Source organism: Ostrinia furnacalis, unplaced genomic scaffold, assembly GCF_004193835.3.
Source record: "Ostrinia furnacalis isolate ACB-3 unplaced genomic scaffold, ASM419383v2 OfSCF6717, whole genome shotgun sequence".
Lineage (NCBI taxonomy): Eukaryota > Metazoa > Arthropoda > Insecta > Lepidoptera > Crambidae > Ostrinia > Ostrinia furnacalis.
The window spans coordinates 40,976-65,785 of NW_021136956.1; the positions used below are offsets into that span (position 1 = coordinate 40,976).

Here is a 24,810-nt window from a genome sequence, read left to right on the forward strand (position 1 = left end):
TGATTAAGGTTTGTCCACTGCTGGACAACACACTAGCGAGTCTAGTTGGTTTACTCACTGATTTCTTGTTTGGAGTCTAGATGTCACTGTCGCTCATGACAAGATCTCGCTTTGAGTAACAAGGATGGAAATTCAAAAATTACTATTGGATATTATACTAAAAATAAGGCGAAATTTAAAATTATAGAGCTCTTATAATGCAGCACATACATACAATGGATGCCAAATCGAATACTGGGAGATACTATTTTAGTTGAAGTTAGTCGAGTAGATGTTTTTGAACAACTTATGTATTCTCGTATATTTTCTATGATTTTGGACACTGTAGGTAGCAGTAACAATAACTGGGATATTGTATCAGCCCTGTTTTGTATTTTGTTTTGAATAAATAATATTTTATGGTTCATATTAGTTTCACTTACAGCCCAAATCTTAGGCCCAGAACAGACGGTGAAACGAAACTGCAACTTTCCGATGATTCTGATGAATGAAACTGAAAGTTTCAAACTGGTCGCGTCATGTGTGGTCTCTCAACGGACGCTATGGCAGAAACTTAGATGCAACTCAAAAGTATTAGCAGTTGCAGTTTCGTTGCAGTTGCGTTTCACCGTCTGTTCTGGGCCTTAAGGTTTAATAATGAAAAAAGTATTTATTTTACGAATATATCCTTTATTAATATTTTGTACTTAAACAATGGAAAAACATGTGGAATGCAAGGAGACGGAGATACTCGTTGTTAACGCGGTTAATGGGTTACAATATATTATTATTTTGTAAATCTAAACCGCGCGCAGAGGGCGCTGGCGGGCCTATAATACTCGTTATTGCAACATTTTACAAACAAAATGTATCACAGATAAGGTAAAACGTGAGCCGGACTGTCGCCACTACAATCATAAAATCAATCAAATGAGATTGCTCTTCACAATAAAATATGAGACAACTGAGTCGTCAAATATAATTAAATATAAAATACAAAATGGCACCCTGTGTCATAAAATAAATCAGACTTAAAAATATATCTTAAACATTAAACTTAAACGTAATGTTAATAAATTATTCGAGTTAAGAATAAGAGAAACTGTACTAAATGTAAAATAAAGTTGAAATTCGATACACAGACTGGGCTTCCAGTACCACCTTGCAAACATCTCTTTGTACCAAATGAAATCAAAATTAAAGACACCGCTGTACATATTTTTAATATTGTACGTTCTTTATAATGTGTGCAGATAAATATTTTGCATGAAAAAGCATAAAAACATATAATGTTTTTCCATAAAAATACTATGCATTATATCAGAATATAATATGATTTTGGCATATATTTGTATCTATTTGAATGGATATATGTACATACGTAATTGGATGGTAGATGACGGATATTGTATTTAGCGACGATACATGTATATTAAGCGGATATAATGGCACTATTTAATCTCATACATACTAAACAATTATTACTTAGAAAAAGAGTTTGAGTAATAAGAAAAGATCCTTTGGACATTGTATAGAAAAACCTCTATAATATTATTGCGTATATAATTATTTAATGATTCAGCTAATGTTTGATATAAAAACTACAACAGTAAAGCCGGATTCACACTTTTCAGGCGTGCTGTGACTTATCAGAAGCATTTTGTTATGGTGCATACACACTGTCGGTGTTAGAACGCGTGCGCTTCTGAAGCATCACACTAAAGCCAGTGTGAATCCGGCTTAATAACGGGAAGGTAACGAGTGTATACCGCCCCTAACACGGGTAGCGGGGAACTACACGCACTTTTCAAAGCCGATTGGCGACCACAGCGAGTGAACTACATAAACAAATATCATACCTATGTTTGTAAAATATCCTAAATTGCAACACATAAGGTCTCGAATGCGCAAATCGGCGTCAAAAAGGGCGAGAATCGCGTAATTGACGGCAGCAGAGCCGCGCAGTCTTGTTGAAGGCACGACGCGTCGCCACTCGCGACGATCCAAACCAACACACTCATCTACATACTCTATACTCTATGGCATTGGTTCCCAAATTTATTTGAGACGCGCCCTTTCGACCATACAGTCAGTCAGCAGTCTGGAATGCATTCTTTCAGCGGTCGCTGGTTTTTTATACTTAAGTACACAGATGGCCCGCGCCCCCCTTTTAAGGTCTTTGCGCCTCCCCTGGGGGTGGTGCCCCCCACTTTGAGAACCAATGCTCTATGGCATATTCACATTGTCAACCACATTCGTAAGATACCGCGGAGAGACTAGTCTCATAAGGTGAGTATAGATTTAGAGCATTTACTTGTAACAGAACGAGCCGGCTCTATAATCTAGCATCAGTTAAATACTTTCACAAATCAAACGTACGTTTTATCTGTATTGAACGTTACACTACATAGAAATTTAGTCTACTCACCTTTACAATCGCTGCAACAATATGAATATACCTTTACACTCACATAAACCATCAAGCATTTTTCAACAAATACGCGTAACAATAAATTTATATAATCCAAAAAGTGTATACAGGAATGTAATACTTATCGCATATTGTCATGTCTAAAACCACAAATACAAACATACTAAAAGCACGCCTTTACCGCAGTGAGACGGCTGACACAAGTGTAGGCATAGTAAACCATTATAAAACCACTAATATTGCAGTTTTATTTGAAGTCAGTCAACAAATTGTACGCAGAAAAAGCAATTACTTAGCTTAGGAATCGTGTCGCGTATCTGACATTACAAAATCGTGTTGCTAGTATATTACGCCTACGTTTGTGCCTCCACTCTTACGGTTAAGTTATAAGTACTCAACAATTGTATAAAATCGGCGACACTGCTCGCCTTGGCAAGAGTCACTTTGTAACTAGTTTCAGCGCTCCACGCGTGACTAACTAAGTCTAAATACAATCAGAATGTAATAAGTTGTACAATGGAGTATAAGAATCCAAAAAACGGGAATAACAGGGAATATTCAATATAAAAGTTTCAAGTTTTAAGTACTAGGTCCGTGATCGTTTCGTGATTCCTATGGATTTAGTCGTTTGAAAAAATACAATTTCTCAAAAGCACCTTACAAAATTATTGCAATTGCAAGAAACTCTGGCACCAAAAATACACGTTATACATGTAACAAAATACTGGTAGAACCGCGCACGCGTTATCACCGGCCCAGTACTCGATTCCTAAATTCATAAAAGCTAAAACGTCGGCTTTGACAAGCTTTAACCCTTACAAATTCCGAGGGTAGTAACAATAATCTCCGTCAAGAAATCATACACATCGGCCATCTTCGACTCAATTTCTGACAGTTCAATTTATTTATTGCTACAATACGTAGCTTTTACGGAGAAAGACTAATACTTCTGATATTACAAAGTTTGTCAACGAAGATTATCATATTCAGTAGACTAATAGATCAAAAATTGTGCACCCAAATTGAGGTTTGAAGGTAGATATTGTACTCACAGTTCCTATATGACGCGCTCCAACGGCGGCTTATCCGCTCGGGCCTTTTCCTTAGCGTTGATCCTTAGATTGGCCAGACTGACGTAGTTGCTGCGCGATATACCTGTCTCTCTCTTCTTCCCTACATCTCCTTTCTTTTCCACAACTGTCGCCAGAGCAGGAATATTAGCGATTTGCGAACTCCGGATCAGGGGAGTCAGTTTTTCCTTTTCGACCGAAATCACCGGTGCTTTAATTTTGTTTCGGCCCACGTCGACGAAGGTCGCTTCGTTCGGCTTCAGTCGCCGGTCGCGGTAGCTGAATCTACCGTCCGCGAATTCCGGTCTCTCTGTAGGAATGTGTCGTCGGAAGATAGGAGTCATAGGTTTCCCTAAGCTGGCGAGTTTTAAGTCGCTTTTGATGACATCGCAGTCTCTTTTTTCAGCGTGTCGGTCGGCCGGCCGTACTCTATAGGAACGAATGTTGCTCGGCGACGCCGGTCTTTGGATGAAGAACTTACTCCTAGACTTCTCCTCCTTGTCGTCTGAGTCTGGTTTGTTCCGCACCACTTCCGGAGTGTTCGGTCGGAAAAGGCGGCTCAGTTTCGGCGACAGAAGTTTTTTGGTGAAGAAGTTGGTTTTCTCCGGCTGTTTTTGAGACTCGATCACTTTGGGTATGTTCTTGACGCCTTCAGCCATTATCGGTGTTCTGGTTAAATGGTCGATGTTGTATCGCCTGTAGTCTTCCTCGGGGATTCTTCTCTCGCCGTCGAGACACTCGGGGTTGCGGAACGTGACGGGGGTTGTAACGGGTTTGGGGGGTGAAGGGAGGGGGCAGGGGCTGAGCTCGTCATCGGAAGAAGAATCGGAGTCAAGGTTTATGTCGGCGGGCACGGCGGTGTCCGGGATGCTCTCGTGGCGGCAGAAGGTAGGTAGCGGGTGCGCCTGGAACATTCATGAAATATTGTTAAAGGCGGAGTATTATATGAAATGGTGTAATCACGGAACAACAAAAGCAAGACCAACAATAACGAGGTAGCAATATTCCGGTATGCAAATTAATATTCTGCTGTGTAAATATCGTATTCGCCTAAATTTTCGTTGCGAGAACTGTACCACTGACAAGATATAGCCACTTTATATTGTAACTACGTTAATCCATCGACCTTGATGTGTTATTAGACCCTCAAAGGACTGGTTCTGAAGAAGACGACGTCTTAAAAAACGCCGGGGACTGTAGCTGGAGGTTTTCCTAGTTAGAGTTAGCACCATCCTTGGTGTGCGTCTGCAGTCCCTCAACCGACTGATTTCTGAGGAAGGCGGGGAGCTCGGTGGGCGCTGGTGCGCTTGAAAAACACTGGAGGCTCCAGCTAAATGGTTATCAAAAGGAACAGAAGTTGGCACCAACCTTGGCATGCGTCTCCAGCCCCTCGACCGACTGGTTCCTGAGGAAGGCGGGGGTCTCTGAGACCGCGTGCGCGGGCCGCTTGTGCAGGCGCGTGGCGGCGCTGCAGACTCCAGAAACTTACTTATCAAAGGAAAGAGAAGTTGACACTAACCTTGGCGTGTGTCTCCAGCCCCTCGACCGACTGGTTCCTGAGGAAAGCGGGGGTCTCTGAGACCGCGGGCGCGGGCCGCTTGTGCGCGCGGTGCAGGCGCGTGGCGGCGCTGCTGCGCTTCAGAGGAGCCGGCGGCTCCAGCCACTTCGTGATGTCGTCCACCTGGAAGTATGCAAGTATTATAATAACCCGTCGAACGATTCCAAAACACATGGATGTATGTATAAAAATGGGCCTTTATATGCTTATGAAGAATCCATCCGTAGTGACCATCGAAGCGATGATTGAAACGCACAGTGTTTTATTTTGCTTTAGAAGTCTTAGTATTCTAGTATATAGTCTTTTATACATAATAGTAATATCTTACGATTGAATCAATAAAACATGGATGTCCGCTTCTAAGGTAAAATAAAAGACTGTGAAACGTAACAATTTTCATTACGTATGGACCCGCTGGATGGGGATCACCGTCAAATATACGTTTTGGTGGATTGGCATTGCAGAAGGTAATAACTTTAGCAATATTGATCGTCATAACTAGGTGGATAGATGCCTGGATGCGGGTGGCGCAGGACCGATCGTTGTGGAAATCCTTGGGGGAGGCATTTGTCCAGTTCTGGACGTCAATTGGCTGAAACGAACGATCATCATAAAAAAATAGACTGCTGCCGGGCAACTTGACCTTCACTGGTTGTGTTTTTATTGGCGGTCAAGCTGTAGATCCTGGCTACACAGGAGTTGCGGTGGTGGGAATAGTCCCGTGCTGCCGGGCAGATGAAGATTACCACATGCCTAGCAATAAGACACATTAAATCAAAAACGGAAAATAAATTAGTTATTTATTTAAAACTGGCTTTCCGCCCGCGGCTTCGCCCGCGTGGAATTTTATCTGTCACAGAAAAACTTTATCGCGCGCGTCCCTGTTTCAAAAACCGGGATAAAAATTACCCCATGTCCTTTCCTGGGACTCAAACTATCTATATGCCTTTCATCAAAATCGATTCAGTGGTTTAGGCATGAAAGAGAGACAGACAGAGTTACTTTCGCATTTATAATATTAGTATAGATATAGATAAAAGAGCGAGGTTCGGCCACTGTGCATCACAGGTCCGCAATCAGTGGTGAATCTAATTTTCATCGCATTCATCCTGCACATAGTTTATCTCGATAATATTGCTGTGGTACCTCGGTGATGTCGATGTGTGCGCCGGCGGCGCGCAGGATGTATGCGGGCGCGTGCAGTGCGTGCTGGCTGCGGCTGAGGCTGGTCACGGTGACCGTGCGGCGCGCCAGGTGGCTGGCCGACACGCACTTGCCCAGCGCGCGCGGCGCCGGCGGCCGCAGCGTCGCGTTTGATGCCGACTGAAAAACGACAGGAAAATCAGTTGCTAATTGGCACAATTTTTGCAGCCTGATAAAGTACTATAATCTAGCGATTAATCAGTCAGTGCCTGGGATATGGGAGCGAAATTCAGATCTCCTTTAGGGCCTTGCTTCACTGGCGGATTATAAGCGTTTTCAAAGCGGAGCGGCGATGCACGGAAAACGCTTGCAATCCGCCAGTGTGGCAGCTCACTTAGACTTTATAATTATGCTCTGTCTCGTCATATTATGTCAATGTCACCCCTCTCATGCCACTCTCATACCTCAGACACTGACTGAGTTACTATGAGTTACAAACTACTATTACAAACATTACTATGAGGTCTCACAGTGCGCATGGACGCACAGGGTGACACACGAACCAATCACAAAGCTCTGTTCTCTCTATGCGTTCGATTTGCCGCTTCACTTAAGCAAGCAATGTTTGTGAATACGGGTGTTAGCACTACTATAAGCAACTTACCTTCTTCTTCTTTCCGTGTCGACAACAAACCTACACAGTGTCAGCCCAAAACTCCGCCACAAGAGTGGCGTCGTCAGCAGCACTCATCAAATCCTCCTGAGTGCAGTTGCTTGGGCACTCAGGGCACGACATCAGGTGCTTCATCGACTGGGGAACAAAACCGCACTTGCACTTACTTTGACAATCTCGCACTCAGTCTTCACGTCCTCCCGTGTCCGTCCGCAGTCGTCGCAGTCATTGCAGCCGCCGCACCCGTTGACGTTGCAAGCGTTGCCGTCACAAGTGCAGTTACACTGAGCTTGGTGCTCTAACTCGGCGGCGTGTTTGAGGATGTCAGATAATAGGGTGGTGTCAGGCGCAGCTGGTGCGCTGAGATGGCGGACTAAGCGTTCCAGCCAGCCCTCCATGACTTCGAATGATGGCCTGGAAAGAATACAGAGTTAGAAATGTGTCTGTTTGATGTTATTCTCCGATATATTTTTTTAAGATTATTAGTAATTTGTTATTACCCAAATTACTAATAGTCCCGTTAGCCCCTCGTACTAAGCTAAATATGCTTGTATCACGAGTGAGCTCACCACAATATTCGAGCGGCGGGGACCGAACCCGCGTTCCTCGGATCACGAGTCGGCCAGTCCGACCCCTCCACTGTTCGGCTATCGTGGCTTAAATATAATTTGTGTTTTGGTGCAGTGTCCCTGGTGAAAATGTGTCTCCTCTAGAAAAGAGAATAGTGGTGCACTGACTCCACTTGATATAGGATCGTTTCTCTTCACGCAGAGTCAGTCTTGTTTTAGTCCACTTAAGTAGTATCTTTTTCCTAGTGTTTCGTGTCTTCCCTGATATAGTAGTGTCTCCCCTGGTACAGTGTTTTCCCCTTGATTTAGTGTATTTGTTTACAATAAAACAGTTGAGTTACATTAAATATTTCCCTTTCGTCGTTACAAACCAGCGTCTTGGTGGTATACACTGCGGCATTATGCTGAGTGGAAGTATTTTTGGCATCATATTCAAATTAACTTATACAATACTGTCATGTTCTGTAATTTGCTGTTTTAATGTGCCCAATGGTTGTATTTTCGTTCTTTCGCAGCTATACTTGTCGCTTGCCTCTCTAACTGACGTAACTGACATTTTGCAAAATTTTCAGGCGATTAGACAGATCGATTCTTCTTGCGAAATTGATTAAGATGGTGTAGATAACTCAGTTTCGAAAAAAATGTCAGATACGTCAGTTAGAGAGGCAAGCGACGAACTGTCAAAAAGAAAGAAGAAGACGCTAGTCTCCCTTGATATAGATGACCCACGCTGAACTGTCCCACCAAACTCAATGACAGGGGGGCGCTACCATCGTTCAACTATATGGTTTCCAACATGGCAAAAATCGGAACCAGCGATTCGGTATTGACGGTGGCGCCCCACTGTCATTGTCATCGATAGGACAGTCCAGTATTTTGGAACTATATATTTGTTGCTCTAGTGTAGTATCTCCCTTCCGGTATCGCCACCCTGGTGTACCGTGTCTCACCTGGCGTCAGGGTCCAGGCTGCAGGCCATGAAGGCGAGTCGCAGCAGCGGTTCGGGGCAGCAGCCGCCGTACTTGTCGCGGAAGGCCGCCTCGTTGAGGCCGAAGTCCGAGCGTCGCGGAAGGAAGTCCGGATCGGCTGACACTCGCCCGATTATCTAAATTCAAATTATTTATTTGCTCATAAAATAGGGTAAATACATAAGTGGTGTTAGTATTTTATTAAAAGTGCATTCCTATTTGGCTTATGTCAGTTAGCATGCAAATTACAATTGATCTTAAAATAATGTCGATTAATTACATAATATTATATTTATATTGATTCAAATAAAATTCTTTAGCATATTTTTTCAGTCAAAAACTCAGTGATCGAANTCCTTCGCTCTCCATCGAGACACTCGGGGTTGCGGAACGTGACGGGGGTGGGAGGGGTGGGCGGGGTAACGGGTTTGGGGGGTGAAGGGAGGGGGCAGGGGCTGAGCTCGTCGTCGGAGGAGGAGTCGGAGTCGAGGTTTGTGTCGGCGGGCACGGCGGTGTCCGGGATGCTCTCGTGGCGGCAGAAGGTAGGTAGCGGGTGCGCCTGGAACGTTAACAATGAAATAAATAAATAATAAATCTTTGGACAATTTCACACAGCGCCAGCTAGCCCCAAAGTAAGCAACTTAATGATTGTGTTATGGGTGCTAGCTTAACGGATATACTACTTATATACTTTATTTTTCTTTAAATAATAAATATTATACATAGTCACACCCAGACCCGTTACAGAATGTTCTTAAATGCGGAGTAGTATATGAAATGTAATCACGAAACAGCAAAAGCAAGACGAACAAGAGCGAGGCAGCCGTGTTCCTGCGTAATATGATTACGTTTGTATAAGTACCGTTTTCGAACTATAGCACTGTATATTATAGCTATTGCTACGTTGTCCACCGACCTTGTCGTGTGTCTGCAACCCCTCAACCGACTGGTTAGTTGTAGAAAGCTAGGAAGTTGGGGGCGCAGGCCGCTTCAGTTTTTAAAAGGAAGTAAATCATACCGATCTGTCCTTTAGCATGTGTCTGCAGCCCTGCCCTATACTGGTTGCGCAGAAAAGCGAGGATCTCTGAGAGCGTTGGTAACCAAAAGAAAAAGAAATTGGCACCAACCTTAGCATGCGTCACCAGCCCTTCAACAGACTGGTTCCTGAGGAAGGCGGGGGTTTCTGCGGACCGCTGTGCGTGGGCTGTTGCGCTTGGCAGACGCTGGGGGCTCCAATCACTTGGCTAACATAAGGATGAAGAAAACACCGACCTGTCCGTTAGCATGCGTCTGCAACCCCTCTACAGATTTGTTGGGCAGGATTTTGGTGGGCGCAAGACGCTTGAGAGAGTCGCTGGAGTCTCCTGATGCCTTGGTTATCAAAAGGAACAGAAGTTGGCACCAACCTTGGCATGCGTCTCCAGTCCTTCAACCGGCTGGTTCCTGAGGAAGGCGGGGATCTCTGAGGACGCAGACTTGGGCCGCTGTGCTTTAGACGCTAGGGGCTCCAGCCACTTTGCTATCAAAAGAAAGAAGAAGGCACCAACCTGTCCCTTAGCATGCGTCTGCAACCCCTCTACAGCTTTGTTGCGCAGGATTTTGGTGGGCGCGAGACGCTTGAGAGAGTCGCTGGAGCCTCCTAACGCCTTGGTTATCAAAAGGAACAGAACTTGGTACCAACCTTAGCATGCGTCTCCAGTCCTTCAACCGACTGGTTCCTGAGAAAAGCGGGGGTCTCTGAGACCGCGGGCGCGGGCCGCTTGTGCGCGCGGTGCAGGCGCGTGGCGGCGCTGCTGCGCTTCAGAAACTTACTTATCAAAGGAAAGAGAAGTTGGCACCAACCTTGGCGTGCGTCTCCAGCCCTTCAACCGACTGGTTTTTGAGGAAGGCTCTTTGAAGGCGCAGGTGCGGACCGCTGTGCTTGACAGACGGTAGGGGCTCCAGCATCTTAGTTATCAAATGGAAAAAGACACCAACCTGTCCCTTAGCATGCGTCTGCAACCCCTCTACAGATTTGTTGGGCAGGATTTTGGTGGGCGCGAGACGCTTGAGAGAGTCGCTGGAGCCTCCTAACGCCTTGGTTATCAAAAGGAACAGAAGTTAGCACCAACCTTGGCGTGCGTCTCTAGCCTCTCGACCGAAGAAGGCGGGTGCCTAGCGGAAGTAGGCCGTTTAAGAGATGCTGGGGGCTCCAGCTAGTTGGTTATCAAAAGGCAGAAGTCGGTACTGACCTGTCCTTTAGCGGGCGTCTGCAGCTTACTGGTTGCACAGAAAGGCGGGAGTCTCAGTGAGCTGCTACTACGCTTGATAGACAGTTAAGACTATTTATCAAAAAGGATGAGAGAGTTGGCACCAACCTTAGCGTGCGTCTCCAGCCCCTCGACCGACTGGTTCCTGAGGAAGGCGGGGGTCTCTGAGGACGCAGACTTGGGCCGCTGTGCTTTAGACGCTAGGGGCTCCAGCCACTTTGCTATCAAAAGAAAGAAGAAGGCACCAACCTGTCCCTTAGTATGCGTCTGCAACCCCTCTACAGATTTGTTGCGCACGAGACACTTGAGGGAGTCGCTGGAGCCTCCTGACGCCTTGGTTATCAGAAGGAACAGAACTTAGTACGAACCTTAGCGTGCGTCTCCAGTCCTTCAACTGACTGGTTCCTGAGAAAAGCGGGGGTCTCTGAGACCGCGGGCGCGGGCCGCTTGTGCGCGCGGTGCAGGCGCGTGGCGGCGCTGCAGGCTCCAGAAACTTACTTATCAAAGGAAGAGAAGTTGGCACCAACCTTAGCGTGCGTCTCCAGCCCCTCGACAGAGGAAGGCGGGTGCCTAGCGGAAGTAAGCTGTTTAAGAGCGTATCTTCACCTTAAAGGCTGGCAACGCACCTGTAACGCCCCTGGGTCTGCGGGTGTCTATGGGCGACGGTAATCACTTACCATCAGGTGATCCGTCTGCTCGTTTGCCTCCTGTCACACAAAAAAAAGAGACGCTGGGGGCTCCAGCTAGTTGGTTATCAAAAAGCAGAAGTCGGTATCGACCTGTCCTTCAGCGGGCATCTGCAGCTGACTGGTTGCACAGAAAGGCGAGAGTATCAGTGAGCTGCTACTGCGCTTGATAGACTCAAGACTATTTATCAAAAGGATGAGAGAGTAGGCACCAACCTTAGCGTGCGTCTCCAGCCCTTCAACCGACTGGTTCCTGAGGAAGGCGGGGGTCTCTGAGACTGCGGGCGCGGGCCGCTTGTGCGCGCGGTGCAGGCGCGTGGCGGCGCTGCTGCGCTTCAGAGGAGCCGGCGGCTCCAGCCACTTCGTGATGTCGTCCACCTGTATGCAAAGTATTTCTATTAATTCGTCGAATGATTTTCAAACAGATGTATTCAGAAAAAGATATAGCGATTAAAAATGGTGAACCTATACTAATATTATGAATGCGAAAGTACTTCTGTCTGTCTGTCTCTCTTTTACGCCTAAACCACTGAACCGATTTTGATGAAAGGCATAGAGATAGTTTGAGTCCCGGGGAAGGACATAGGATAGTTTTTATCCTGGTTTTTGAAACAGGGACGCGCGCGATAAAGTTTTTCTCTGACAGACAAAATTCCACGCGGGCGAAGCCGCGGGCGGAAAGCTAGTAATTGATAAGCGAATCGCGGGACGGGAACTCTGACACTTCAACAATATGGCAAATTGTAACCGTGACATGTCGCTTACATTTTTCATGAACCCGCTAAGCCAGTTATACTACACCTACTGCTGACATACCACCGTGTCATTGACACACATGAATCAAAGACCAACATACATGTCACTGAGAGCTTCTTCGTTGTGGATAAAAAAAAAAGAAAAAATAAATTTATAATGCCCCTGATAGTTAAAAGGGCGCATCTAACTTCAAGTCAAAACGGAGAGAGCTGTCCTTGAGCTCAACTTATATTCGAAAAAATGTTACATACGCCTTTTCAACTACCGAGGACAGACACAAATTCGCAGTCAGTAATGAATGTAATGGCTTTTTTTTTGAAGGGACGCGCGCTGGTAGCTTGAACAGCTTTTTCAGCTTCACCGGGCAGAGTGGCGAGTACAGAAGGTACTCTAGCCGTTTGGCGATCGTCGGTTGCAGACGAAAATAAGACGAAATAAGGCGCCCGATCAGTGGAGAACCCAACTAGAGGGTTGCCCACCGCGGTGTTGGACCAAAGTTCAGCCTACGGCGGGCTCACTCTAGTGGGCCCGATCGAGGGGACTACGGACGCGGCCCGAGGGCGCCACGGTAGGTCAAAGTCAAAATGTGTTTATTGCATTTCATGAATGTTTACAAGATGTGGTTATCATATTATCCAGAACATCATGTTACCCATTTAGGCTTAGCAATTAAATGATTGATTTAGTAATCAACGTGTAACGGACACAATAATATTTTTAATTTAAGTTTAAGTCATTGAAGTACTCGTTTGGGCTGTAGTAGCATTTTTTTATTAGTAGGTCCTTTAGATCTCTGAGGAATATTTTTTTATTTGTTTCTTTTCTTAATACTATTGGTAGTTTGTTGAATATTCTTATTGCAGTGCAATATGGGCTGTCTCTATACATTGTTGTGCGACATTGAGGTATTTTAATTTTGTATTTATTGATAGTTCTAGGGGGACGCAAGATAGGATTCGAATTTTCAAAAATAATCCACGGCTCGGACCTCGGCTCAGGCCGTTCATCAGGTTCATCCTGCACATATTTTTATAGGGCTGGCTAAGTAGTGGTCACCTCGGTGATGTCGATGTGTGCGCCGGCGGCGCGCAGGATGTACGCGGGCGCGTGCAGTGCGTGCTGGCTGCGGCTGAGGCTGGTCACGGTGACCGTGCGGCGCGCCAGGTGGCTGGCCGACACGCACTTGCCCAGCGCGCGCGGTACGGGCGGCCGCAGCGTCGCGTTTGATGCCGACTGGAAAACGACAGGAAAATCAGTTGCTAATTGGCATAATTTTTGCAGCCTGATAAAGTACTATAATCTAGCGATTAATCAGTCAGTGCCTGGGATATGGGAGCGAAATTCAGATCTCCTTTAGGGCCTTGCTACACTGGCGGATTATAAGCATTTTCAAAGCGGAGCGGCGATGCACGGAAAACGCTTGCAATCCGCCAGTGTGGCAGCTCACTTAGACTTTATAATTGTGTCGCTTAACTTCAAACTCGGATAAATCCACTCTACGCTGTTCGGAGATATTTAATAAAAAGTGTTTATAGTCTTACTCTACTGTTTCTGGTATATGTGAACGACTTACCAAAAATATCCCCATATCCTATGACATTGTTTGCAGACGACAGCACTATATTATTCATGAAAAATGATGATGTAGACTCGCTTAAATCGGAAATCGTAAAAACTCTAAAAGACATAGTAAACTGGCTGACACTGAATAATATTAATATAAATTTAGATAAGACAAATTTAATGACATTTAAAAATCATTCGAATTCAACTAACATTGACATTCTATTTGACAATAAAAAGATTAATGAAACTGACACCACAAAATTTTTAGGCATTTGGTTAGACAGTAACTTAACCTGGAAGACTCACATTGATGTTATTTGTAAAAAACTAAACCAGTACTCTTACGCCCTATACAAACTAAACTAAAAAAATCAACTCATGGATTGAATATAGGCGTGACATNAAACAATAATACCGTCATACTTTATAAAACAAAAACAAAACTCAAGCGAGCTAGGTGACAGTGAGCTTTTTCGTTCCAATGACAAATAAATTGATATTGTTTCATCAGAATATAGCTAGCATTCTCAGCAAGCAAGATCTATTCGAGGTAGCATTACTTGAGTTAAAAAAAGAACTGGGTTCTGTTGATTTTATTTGTTTTTCGGAAACTTTTATGAAGAAAGGTTCTGAAAAAAATTTAAATATCAGCAATTTTAAACTTGCCGCATCGTTCTGTAGGAATGAGCGTAGAGGTGGTACTTGCATAATGATAAAAAGTGACTTGGATTACAAAAAAATTGATATCTCTCAAGCTAAGCCGTACACATTTGAGTGTTGTGCTGTAGAAATTTTGCTCTATAATCTCATATTAGTCTGCATATATAGAACGCCTAATTCTAAACTAGACGTTTTCTTTCAACAATTACAGTCTCTTCTTTATATGCTATCGAAAAAACGTAATAAAAAAATTGTATTATGTGGGGATTGGAATATAGATATGACTCAGAACAATAAGTACAGTAAAGATTTGAATAGTTTGCTAAGTAATTATAATATAAAAAATCATATAAATATCCCAACACGTAAGAATGCATGCTTAGACCTAATAACAAGCAACATAAATCAACAAGTTGAACCGAAATTGCATTATCTTTGTTTGTCTGATCATGAGACAGGTCAAAGCATTACTTTTGAGCTGGACTTGAATACAAATTATCAGAAAAAAATCAACTCATGGATTGAATATAGGCGTGACATGTGTGAAGAAAACGTAAAAAAATTCATAAATTGTATTTCAGCATTATCGTTCCTTGAAGTACTTCAAGAAAACGATACTGATAAAGCATTTAAATATTTTCATGACCTAATTAGTTTATTTTTTAACTTGTGTTTCCCAACCATAAAAGTAAAAATAGTCAACAAACCTATGAAAAATAATTGGCTAACAAGAGGTATTAAACGATGCTGTATTTACAAAAGACAGCTTTATCTTAAATATCGGCTTTCTTCTTCCAACAAAATTAGAAAAAGAAAATATTACCAGCGCTACACAAAAGTATTAAAGCAATGTATACTCCAAGCACAAAAAAACACAAATACACGTTACATCAAAAACTCAAAGAATGTTTGCAAAACTACATGGGATATTTTAAAAAAATACACGCAAAATATAGACTCAAAAAAAGACATTAAAAAAATAAAAATTGGAAATAATAACTATATTGACAATCCTAATGAAATATGTGACGAATTCAATAAGTATTTTATAGACATGACAAATAAAAGCATACCAAAAACTGACAAAGAAATAAATTCCGGACATTCAGCCCATAATATATCATTCCATCATAACAGTATTTATTTGACACCTATTAATGAAAATGACATATACAAAATAATAAAAGGACTAAGAAATACATATTCTACAGGTTATGACGACATCAACACTGACATTTTAAAGAAAAGTGCTGTTTTTATCTCCACCCCTTTGGCTCATATAATAAACCTTTCTCTCGTACAAGGCCAGTTTCCAACTGAATTAAAATTTTCAATTGTGAAACCTTTACACAAGAATGGGCCCCATGAAGAACTCGGTAACTACCGACCTATTACATTAATACCTATACTATCTAAAGTATTTGAAAAGGTTATGCATCAGAAAATATCTACATTTATTTCATTTGAAAAATTATTAAAAGATGAACAATTTGGTTTTCGTAAAAATAGCTCAACAACACTTGCCTCCTTTCAATTAATTAAAGAAGTGACACAAAACTTAAATAACGCAATGCATACACTAGCCATATTTCTGGATATGAGCAAAGCATTTGATTTTGTGTGCCATAAACGGCTTCTTAATAAATTGGACAGATACGGTATTCGAGGGCCGGCTTTGTCATGGATAGAAAGCTATTTATCAAACCGTCAACAATGTGTTAAAATATCCAAGTTATCTTCAAACATTAAAAAAACATTTACATCATCTTACAGATATAATCGCTGTGGTGTCCCGCAAGGCAGTGTTTTAGGACCATTATTGTTTTTGCTCTACATTAATGACCTGCCAAATATCACAGAGCAACAGTGTGTACTTTTTGCGGATGATACTACTCTCATCATAAAATGTAAAAAGAAGGAAGAATTGTCCCTCATGGCAAATGCCAATCTAAAAAAAATTGTTGAATGGTTGGAATGTAACAATTTGAACCTTAATGTTAGTAAAACAAAGTATATTAAATTTGAAGCTAAATTCAATGAAAATAATGTACAACTTGACATAAATCATATGAATAATAATGTAGATAATGTGACTTCGACAAAATTCTTAGGTATAACTATAGACAAATTCTGTAATTGGAAAGCTCATATTGACTTACTAGTAAATAAAATTGACAGATTTGTTTATGCTCTTAATAGACTTAGACAAGCAGCATCTAAAAGCGCAGCTCTTATGGCTTATCATGGATATGTTTCATCAATATTACGATATGGCCTTATATTGTGGGGAAACTCAGTCGATATGCCTGTAGCCTTTAGAGCACAAAAAAAGTGCATTAGAGCGATTTGCGGAGCACATTATTTAGACAGTTGCAAGCCATTGTTTAAAGATCTAAACATATTGCCACTTCCATGCTTATACATCTTTGAGATGGCAATGTTTGTCAAGAGATATACCCATTTATTTGAGACAAATAAAACTTATGGCTATAGAGGTAGGAAGGCAGACAACTTATCAATCCCACCTCAAAGATTGACACTGTATTCCAAAAACTGTTATTGTATGGCTATACGAATATTTAATAAATTACCAAACAATGTAAAAATGTTAACAATAATGTAGATAATGTGACTTCGACAAAATTCTTAGGTATAACTATAGACAAATTCTGTAATTGGAAAGCTCATATTGACTTACTAGTAAATAAAATTGACAGATTTGTTTATGCTCTTAATAGACTTAGACAAGCAGCATCTAAAAGCGCAGCTCTTATGGCTTATCATGGATATGTTTCATCAATATTACGATATGGCCTTATATTGTGGGGAAACTCAGTCGATATGCCTGTAGCCTTTAGAGCACAAAAAAAGTGCATTAGAGCGATTTGCGGAGCACATTATTTAGACAGTTGCAAGCCATTGTTTAAAGATCTAAACATATTGCCACTTCCATGCTTATACATCTTTGAGATGGCAATGTTTGTCAAGAGATATACCCATTTATTTGAGACAAATAAAACTTATGGCTATAGAGGTAGGAAGGCAGACAACTTATCAATCCCACCTCAAAGATTGACACTGTATTCCAAAAACTGTTATTGTATGGCTATACGAATATTTAATAAATTACCAAACAATGTAAAAATGTTAACCTTTACCAAATTTAAAAGTGCAGTTTTTGACTTTTTGTTAATTAAAATGTATTATACAGTGAATGACTTTTTAAATGATAGAATGATGTGACATCGGTAATGTAACTTAATTTGACATCTTACAATTAATTTAAATTTCTTTGACATTTGCAATTCAAATTTTGTTCCCTGACATGTATTTATTGTATTGTTACTTGTTACTATCATGGTAATGAAAAACAACTATGAGTAAAATAAGTATTTTGAGTTGTAAAAATATGTAAAATCTAAGACCAAATGTAGCAATAACTATTAACATAACTTTAAGAACAAAAACTTTTGCACGTCGCATGCGACAGAATATGCTGGAATTAACTAAATTAACACCAATCTAACCATGTTCTTGCAAATAAATGATTTTATTATTATTATTATTATTATGGTTTACAGAAAACAACGCTTTAACGTGCCTATATTCTTTTCGGACACTCAGGTTGATATCAGCCTGATTTGTCCTTCTAAACAAACTTTGAACAATTACCTAGACTTAGCCATTGCACAAAGTGACAATTACAAGAATATTCTAAAAATCCTACCTTGGTTAGCGCCTGGTTCTGCTCAGCTCGCCAAATAGTAAGCGTGATATGGTGGGGTGACATTTTCATAATTATGTTTGACCGCTGAAACAAATAAATCTTAATTAATCTAACGCCCGTATTCACAAACGATGCTTGTTTAAGGCTGGGTTGCACCATCTTACTTTAACTTTGACAAACGTCAAAAATCTGTCACACTTCGTACAAAAAACACCGGTTATCATCAAAGTTACAGTCAAAGAAGAACGGTCACGCCCCATACAAAAAAAACCCAGACCCGACAGAAACGAGACATACCTCAGTTTTTTTGTCATGTCTTAATTAGTTAAATTATATATTTTTTATATTCGAAATCTATGTATAACACCAAAATATTACCCTTTGTTTTTGTTCAGGCGTTATACAAAAACGAATACAAAATACCTATTTATCACCAAAATTGGTAAATGTATGTACCTAAATGTCTATTACACCTGCTATGGAATGTATCTAGGTGACCTGGAGATACAGCCGGATTATACAGGGTGGTTATACATATGGAACCATAAGTGATCTCACTCGATTATTTCTAAACTATACAAGATATCGAAAAACTAGTTACTGATTCTGAAAGTGCTTCACGAGCTCTTTCAAATGGTGCCAATAAATAGGTTACAGATTATGGATGCTGGTAACATTGAATTTTTGGATTTTGTAACTTCTCGTTTCCACCCTGTATAATCCGGCTGTATCTCCCGGTCACCTAGATACATTCCATAGCAGCTATTTAGGTACATACATTTACCAATTTTGGTGATAAATAGGCATTTTGTATTAGTTTTTGTATGACGCCTGAACAAAAACAAAGGGTAATAATTTGGTGTTATACATAGATTTCGAATATAAAAAATATATAATTTTACTAATTAAGACATGACAAAAAAACTGAGGTATGTCTCGTTTCTGTCGGGCCTGGGTCACAGATGACCGTTCTTCTTTAGGTGGTGCAACTCAGCCTAAGTGAAGCAAGCAATCGAACTCACAGAGCGTTGAATAGAGCTCTGTGATTGATTCGTGTGTCACGCTGTGCGTCCACGCGCATTGTGAGACCTCATAGTACTTAATGTTTGTGAATACGAGCGCGTATCTACTACTGAAAATAGGCCTCCCCCTATGTTCTATGGCTTATTATACACTCGACGTCAAATAAATCGCACCTCCCGCGACAATAACTTTAAAGAATTTCTTCTAACACAATCATGGTTTCCCACCAATAGTAGTGTTATTTGAAAGCCCAATAAATAAAATGGTACCCATATTGGTGGGAAGTGGGGCTGGCCTGCATACGTTTGAAAGTGCTAGCGTTTGAAGGTGTGATTTATTTGACGCCGAGTGTATTATTTAATGGTCCTATGGCTGAAATGTTGATGATTCTAAATGTAATCAAACCAAGTTATTTAAAAGAAACTAATGACCCAAATCCAAAAGAAATAAGGCCTTGGAACGATTACTCCACTATACTTTCACCTGACTGCACCGTCTCGTTAGCTGGAATGTTTGAGAGCTGCAACTTGCACTCAAGTTTAAGTTACTAGTTTGAACTAGTGTTGCCAGTGAAATATAAATTTATCGATATCGAGAACGAGATTCAGTGAATTAAATAATCCCACATAACCCACTGGCCGTCCCCATCGACCAGTGGGTATGCGCAAAGCATTTCCCGACGTAAAAAAGTCTAGGCTATAAAACCATATATCGCATTTCCAAAACCCATGTGGCCAACATGCGAAGTGTGGGTCAAATAGTATAATAAGAGATGGTAGTGCTCCTGTAGTGAAAAATAATTTCACTGTCTGCCTTAAGATCCTTTGTCGACAGTCGAGTAGGAAGAGGCATTAAGCAGACCAGTGTCTTCATGAGAGCAATAATTAAATGAGGTCAACTCCTCATAATTGTAATAGACAACTTAACAAAAATTGATTAAATAAATTTTTCATTAACCTAAACTTACCATTGATCAAAGTCAAACTCCCAACTTTTGACAAATAAACTATCGATAACCGGCCAACTCTAGCCCCTCAGAGAACCGGGAATTCCCTGTTTCCAACTCAATACGAACTCGCTTTCGTCCACTTTGTTATCTATGGAATAAAACGCGATGTTAGTCGTAAGTTTTGATGGCAACGGAAATTGGATGCGGTATAAGTTGGACACGATTATGTTCCTTTTAAAATTGTCGATTCAGAAAATTGAGAGTTACGATCGTATGCAAAGCTGGGAAAGTCGGAGTCGATTTATTTTTGCTCTGGAAATGAGAAGTTACTTTGTACTGTAAGTGCTTTTAAATATCTTTACTTAAAGAGGCGTTAACGTGTTTGGGATACATGAAGCTGTGTGAACTTTTCTTATTACTTAACATGTAAATTAGTTCATCAAACTAAGCTATCATACCACAATTGGATGTTTAAAAGTTTGACGATTTGTAAATACTATTATTCCAATAGTCTATGCAAATAAAGAAATGTTGACTTTGACTTTGAAAAAAAATCCTTGGACATTTGACACTGCGCCATCTACCTAGTCCCTAACTAAGCAAAGCTTGTACTATATGGGTACCAGACAACGGATATAGACATACTTACTTAGGTTAATTTTTTTTTTTGTAAATACCTTACATTACATAATATCATAGAAAAATTAAATCTCTCACTACGCACATAGCAAAACCATTTTCATGATTGACCAAACGTGTGCTGTTTTAAACATCAAACGATCCTGAAATCAGAATACCTGTAGGAGTGTAGGTAAATTGGGTCTATAGAGCAATTGGACCTAACCGGCAAGATTTGTGCAGTCCTAAGGGTATATAAGTGTTGTGATAAATTCCCACTAGATGGACTGATGGAGTGAGCTAAATTAAGCTCCATTGTGAAAATACACGTGAACCAGAGCGCCATGTGGGCTGAATATAGAAATGAAATGAACGGCGAAATCTACATAATATTAATAACTTAGTAAGTACACTGTCTGAGTCCACCATGGTCCAGTGTACTCGCGACGTCAGATATGGAAACACAATGCCAGGAGAGCTGCCCTCGGAAATTATATCGAACACATCACCTCTCTGTACATCGTCAGCGTCATCGTCCGACTAAGAAGAACACTGTAAGAAATCTTGATAGCAAATAAAGAAGCGAACTGCTTGCGAAGCAAAAAATCTTAAAGAGTGTTTAAGTAGGATAATAATGACTCATGTATGGCACTATATCCCATATACCTACTCCATCGTATTACTAGAAACTAGAAAGCTACTACAAAAATAACAAATTCAACCTAGAAGCTCCAAAATGTTACGTGGTTATTATTTTAAACAGACTTCATATAAGTATGTTAGAATAAAGTAAGTGGTGCTCATTTTCTTTACGCAAAAAAGCAGAATAAGCGAGTAAAGCTCCTGCTAAAAAAGCTTCATCTTCATTTCGGAATTTCAACAAGTGTCATAAGCAAAACTAACGAAAAAGGGATGTTTTGTGTGACGAAAAAGACTATTCTTTTCGCGGAATTCTCCGAAGGATTCTTAAGTTTTTTATCAAGCATGCTTACGTACGGTACTTATTCTTTGTGGAGCTTGTATGATCCCATTCTAGGCAGCGTTGCCAGACGTCCCGATTTTGGCGGGACGTCCCGATTTTTAAGCGGGACAGGCTCGGTCCCGCTTTTCGGAGAGAACTCGACCGTACGTGGCGTACGTACTAAATCTGATTTAAAATATTATTTTTATTGTTAAAATACATTTTCTATAGCTACTTTTGCTATCTATTGTCACGTAAACGTAATTTTAAGTCAAATAAAAAGATAAATATTTGAAAACCTTTGATTATTCGTTTTTTTACTATGTCCCGCTTCTGACGGAAGAATCCCGCTATTTTCACTCAAAAAGTACCAAAGTCCCGACTTGGCGAAAAAAAAACTGGCATCGCTGGCTCTTTATACGGCTTCAAGTGTTTTTCTAGGTATGTGAGTTAGGAGCAATAACTTATGGTTTAAGATGTTTATTTTCTCAAAAGATTACAAAAATCACTTACAGAGAAAATACAATTCAACAAAAATATTAATTATGTAAACGCGCGAACACAAAAGTGGGTACATATAAAAACATTCACACGCCGAACATTCAACTGCAGATCGAGTTCGATGCAGGCGCTAAGGCCGCGGATACATTAACTCATTTAAATATTACTCATGTACTAAGCTCTTGTATCCTTTTCAAAAAACAATGAGGCAATTGACATTGTAGTTTTCATATTTAATTATTTTAAATCTTTGCACAAGGGTTTAACAATGTTGACTTAGTTTCTAGTGCTTTTAGTCTGAGAATTCCAGGTCCCGAAACATTGGTACCTTAGGGTTAAAATTACCTACTACATAAGTATTATTTATTTAACCGTGTTTAGGAGTACATACCTAAGTTTGAATACATAGTCAATCTTGCATATCTACATGTTGAAAGTAAAAAATATTAATCACTGTTGGAAATTAACAACATACTCGTACTTACATTCAAAAGACGGAAAAAGAAAAGAAAACAGACGACAGGGTTTAATGAATTTCCTTTCACATCGATCCAGTAGAAAGTAAGCTAATAGCTGTTCGTCTTACAAAGTTGAAATGTCGTAGCCTTTGACGTAGAGCCAATGCGGCTCTCGTGATTGGGGCCAAATTGAAAACCGGCGGCGAAATTGGTTTGCACGCTGATGAATTTAAAGTTTCCTCTTGCGAACATTGTGCCTCTACATACACTGTTTTGGCTTCTGTTTTAGAGGAAAATTGCTACATATACGGTACTTTTTAAATATTGACCGAAGATTGCTATATGCTTTTACAATATTAGCCACAGCGGCAACGAATTTATTGCACTTTATGAGATAAAAGAAATTAATATTGAAACGGTTAAATTATGCCGTTTCCATGTTGTTTGGTGCTATGTAGTAAATATAAATATCTATCTCTCTATTACATAAAGAAATATTGTAATTACCTTTTTTTGTACAAGTAATAATATCGTTTGGGCCAAAAAAGAGCTCTTTTTTTCTGAAACCATCCAAATCTATTTTGATTATACTGTGGTAGTGTCCGACCGAAACTAGTTTTACGACCGAAACCGAAACCGAAAACGAATTTCGGCAACGGTGTCTATTTCGGCCGAAACCGAAACCGAAACCGAAACTTCCTAACAAGGCTCATATTTTGAGGGAAAAATAAAGAAATGCGAAAATGCACTGCCTGAAAGAATCGCACAACCTACTCCGACTACATGACTAGCCGCGCTATGGAACCGGCTGGGAAGGGGTATCTTTGTTCAACAATAGCTTCGAAAGTAATAGACGTAGACTAATAAATTTACATTGGTTTTGTAGAATAGCTCAAATACTAATAATACAATGCAAATAAGACATACTTTAACGACCTGGTTTTTCTTGTGTTGGAAAATAACTGAAAAAGAAGTGAAAATAGTCATGTTTTGTTAAATCCATTCCTACTTCCTTAAAATGTATGAAACTTGTGTCTGTTTTCTACTTTACTAATAGATCATTTTATCAGCTATCGCATGACATAAAATATTTGCTCATTAGTGTTAAGGTGCCCACGCAGTCACTTGTTTTTGAAGGAAGAGAGAGAGAGGTGAATTCTAAAAATTAAAAACTTAAAGCCTTGTAATTTTTTGAGAAATGGGTCAAGCCCCATTTGAAGTATTTTCATCGATAAAATTGTCCATAGATCACGCCCTTAAAGTTTGATTACTACATGCCCGGACACATTGTATAATACTATAAATTAAGTATAAACTGATGAACGATTATATGAAAAAGCCTTCGACTCGATCGAGACCTGGGCAGTGCTACAGTCTCTCCAACGGTGCCAAATTGACTATAGATACATCGAAGCGCTGAAGGGCTTGTACGAAAACGCCACAATGTCGGTCCGCCTCCAGGATCAGAACTCGAAACCTATCCAGTTGCAGCGAGGGGTGAGACAGGGAGATGTCATATCTCCGAAACTGTTCACCACCGCCCTGGAAGATGTTTTCAAGCTTCTGGACTGGAGCGGATTCGGCATAAATATCAACGGCGAGTATATCACCCACCTTCGTTTCGCGGACGATATCGTAGTCATGGCTGAGACCGTGGAGGACCTAAACACAATGCTCGATGGCCTCAGTAGAGCCTCTCAACAAGTGGGTCTTAAAATGAACATGGACAAGACAAAAATTATGTCAAATGCCCGTGTTGTACCCACTCCTCTGAAGGTTGGAGACACTACACTCGAAGTTGTTGACAATTATGTATACCTGGGACAAACAGTCCAGTTAGGTAGGTCCAACTTCGAGAAAGAGGTTAATCGTCGAATCCAACTCGGCTGGGCAGCGTTCGGGAAGCTTCGCGAAATTCTCACGTCCGAAATACCGCAGTGTCTCAAGTCAAAAGTATTTGACCAGTGTGTGTTGCCAGTGATGGTGTATGGCTCTGAGACGTGGTCGCTTACTATGGGCCTCATAAGAAGGCTCAAGGTCACCCAAAGAGCGATGGAGCGTGCTATGCTCGGAGTTTCCCTGCGTGATCGAATCAGAAATGAGGAGATCCGTAGGAGAACCAGAGTGACTGACATAGCCCGCAGAATCGCTAAAATCAAGTGGCAGTGGGCGGGGCACATAGCTCGAAGAGCCTAATTTGTCACCTGCACTGCAACAACAACATCCCTTTTTTTGTCTCCCATAATTGTTTGTTCTTTTTATATT

The 24,810-nt window shown here is 41.0% G+C and overlaps 1 protein-coding gene across 1 annotated transcript; it reads right to left on the reverse strand.

Moving 5' to 3' along the window:
- Positions 1–648: 648 nt before the first annotated feature.
- LIMK1 (LIM domain kinase 1) lies at positions 649–13,670 on the reverse strand. Its single transcript, XM_028318287.1, has 10 exons — positions 13,656–13,670; positions 13,139–13,315; positions 11,543–11,704; positions 8,733–8,950; positions 8,641–8,647; positions 8,374–8,528; positions 7,022–7,268; positions 6,185–6,361; positions 5,000–5,161; positions 649–4,385 (listed from the first exon to the last, which is right to left on the reverse strand). Exons 1-10 carry the CDS (start codon positions 13,668–13,670, stop codon positions 3,468–3,470), a joined length of 2,238 nt encoding a protein of 745 aa, XP_028174088.1. The 3' UTR covers positions 649–3,467.
- Positions 13,671–24,810: the final 11,140 nt, after the last annotated feature.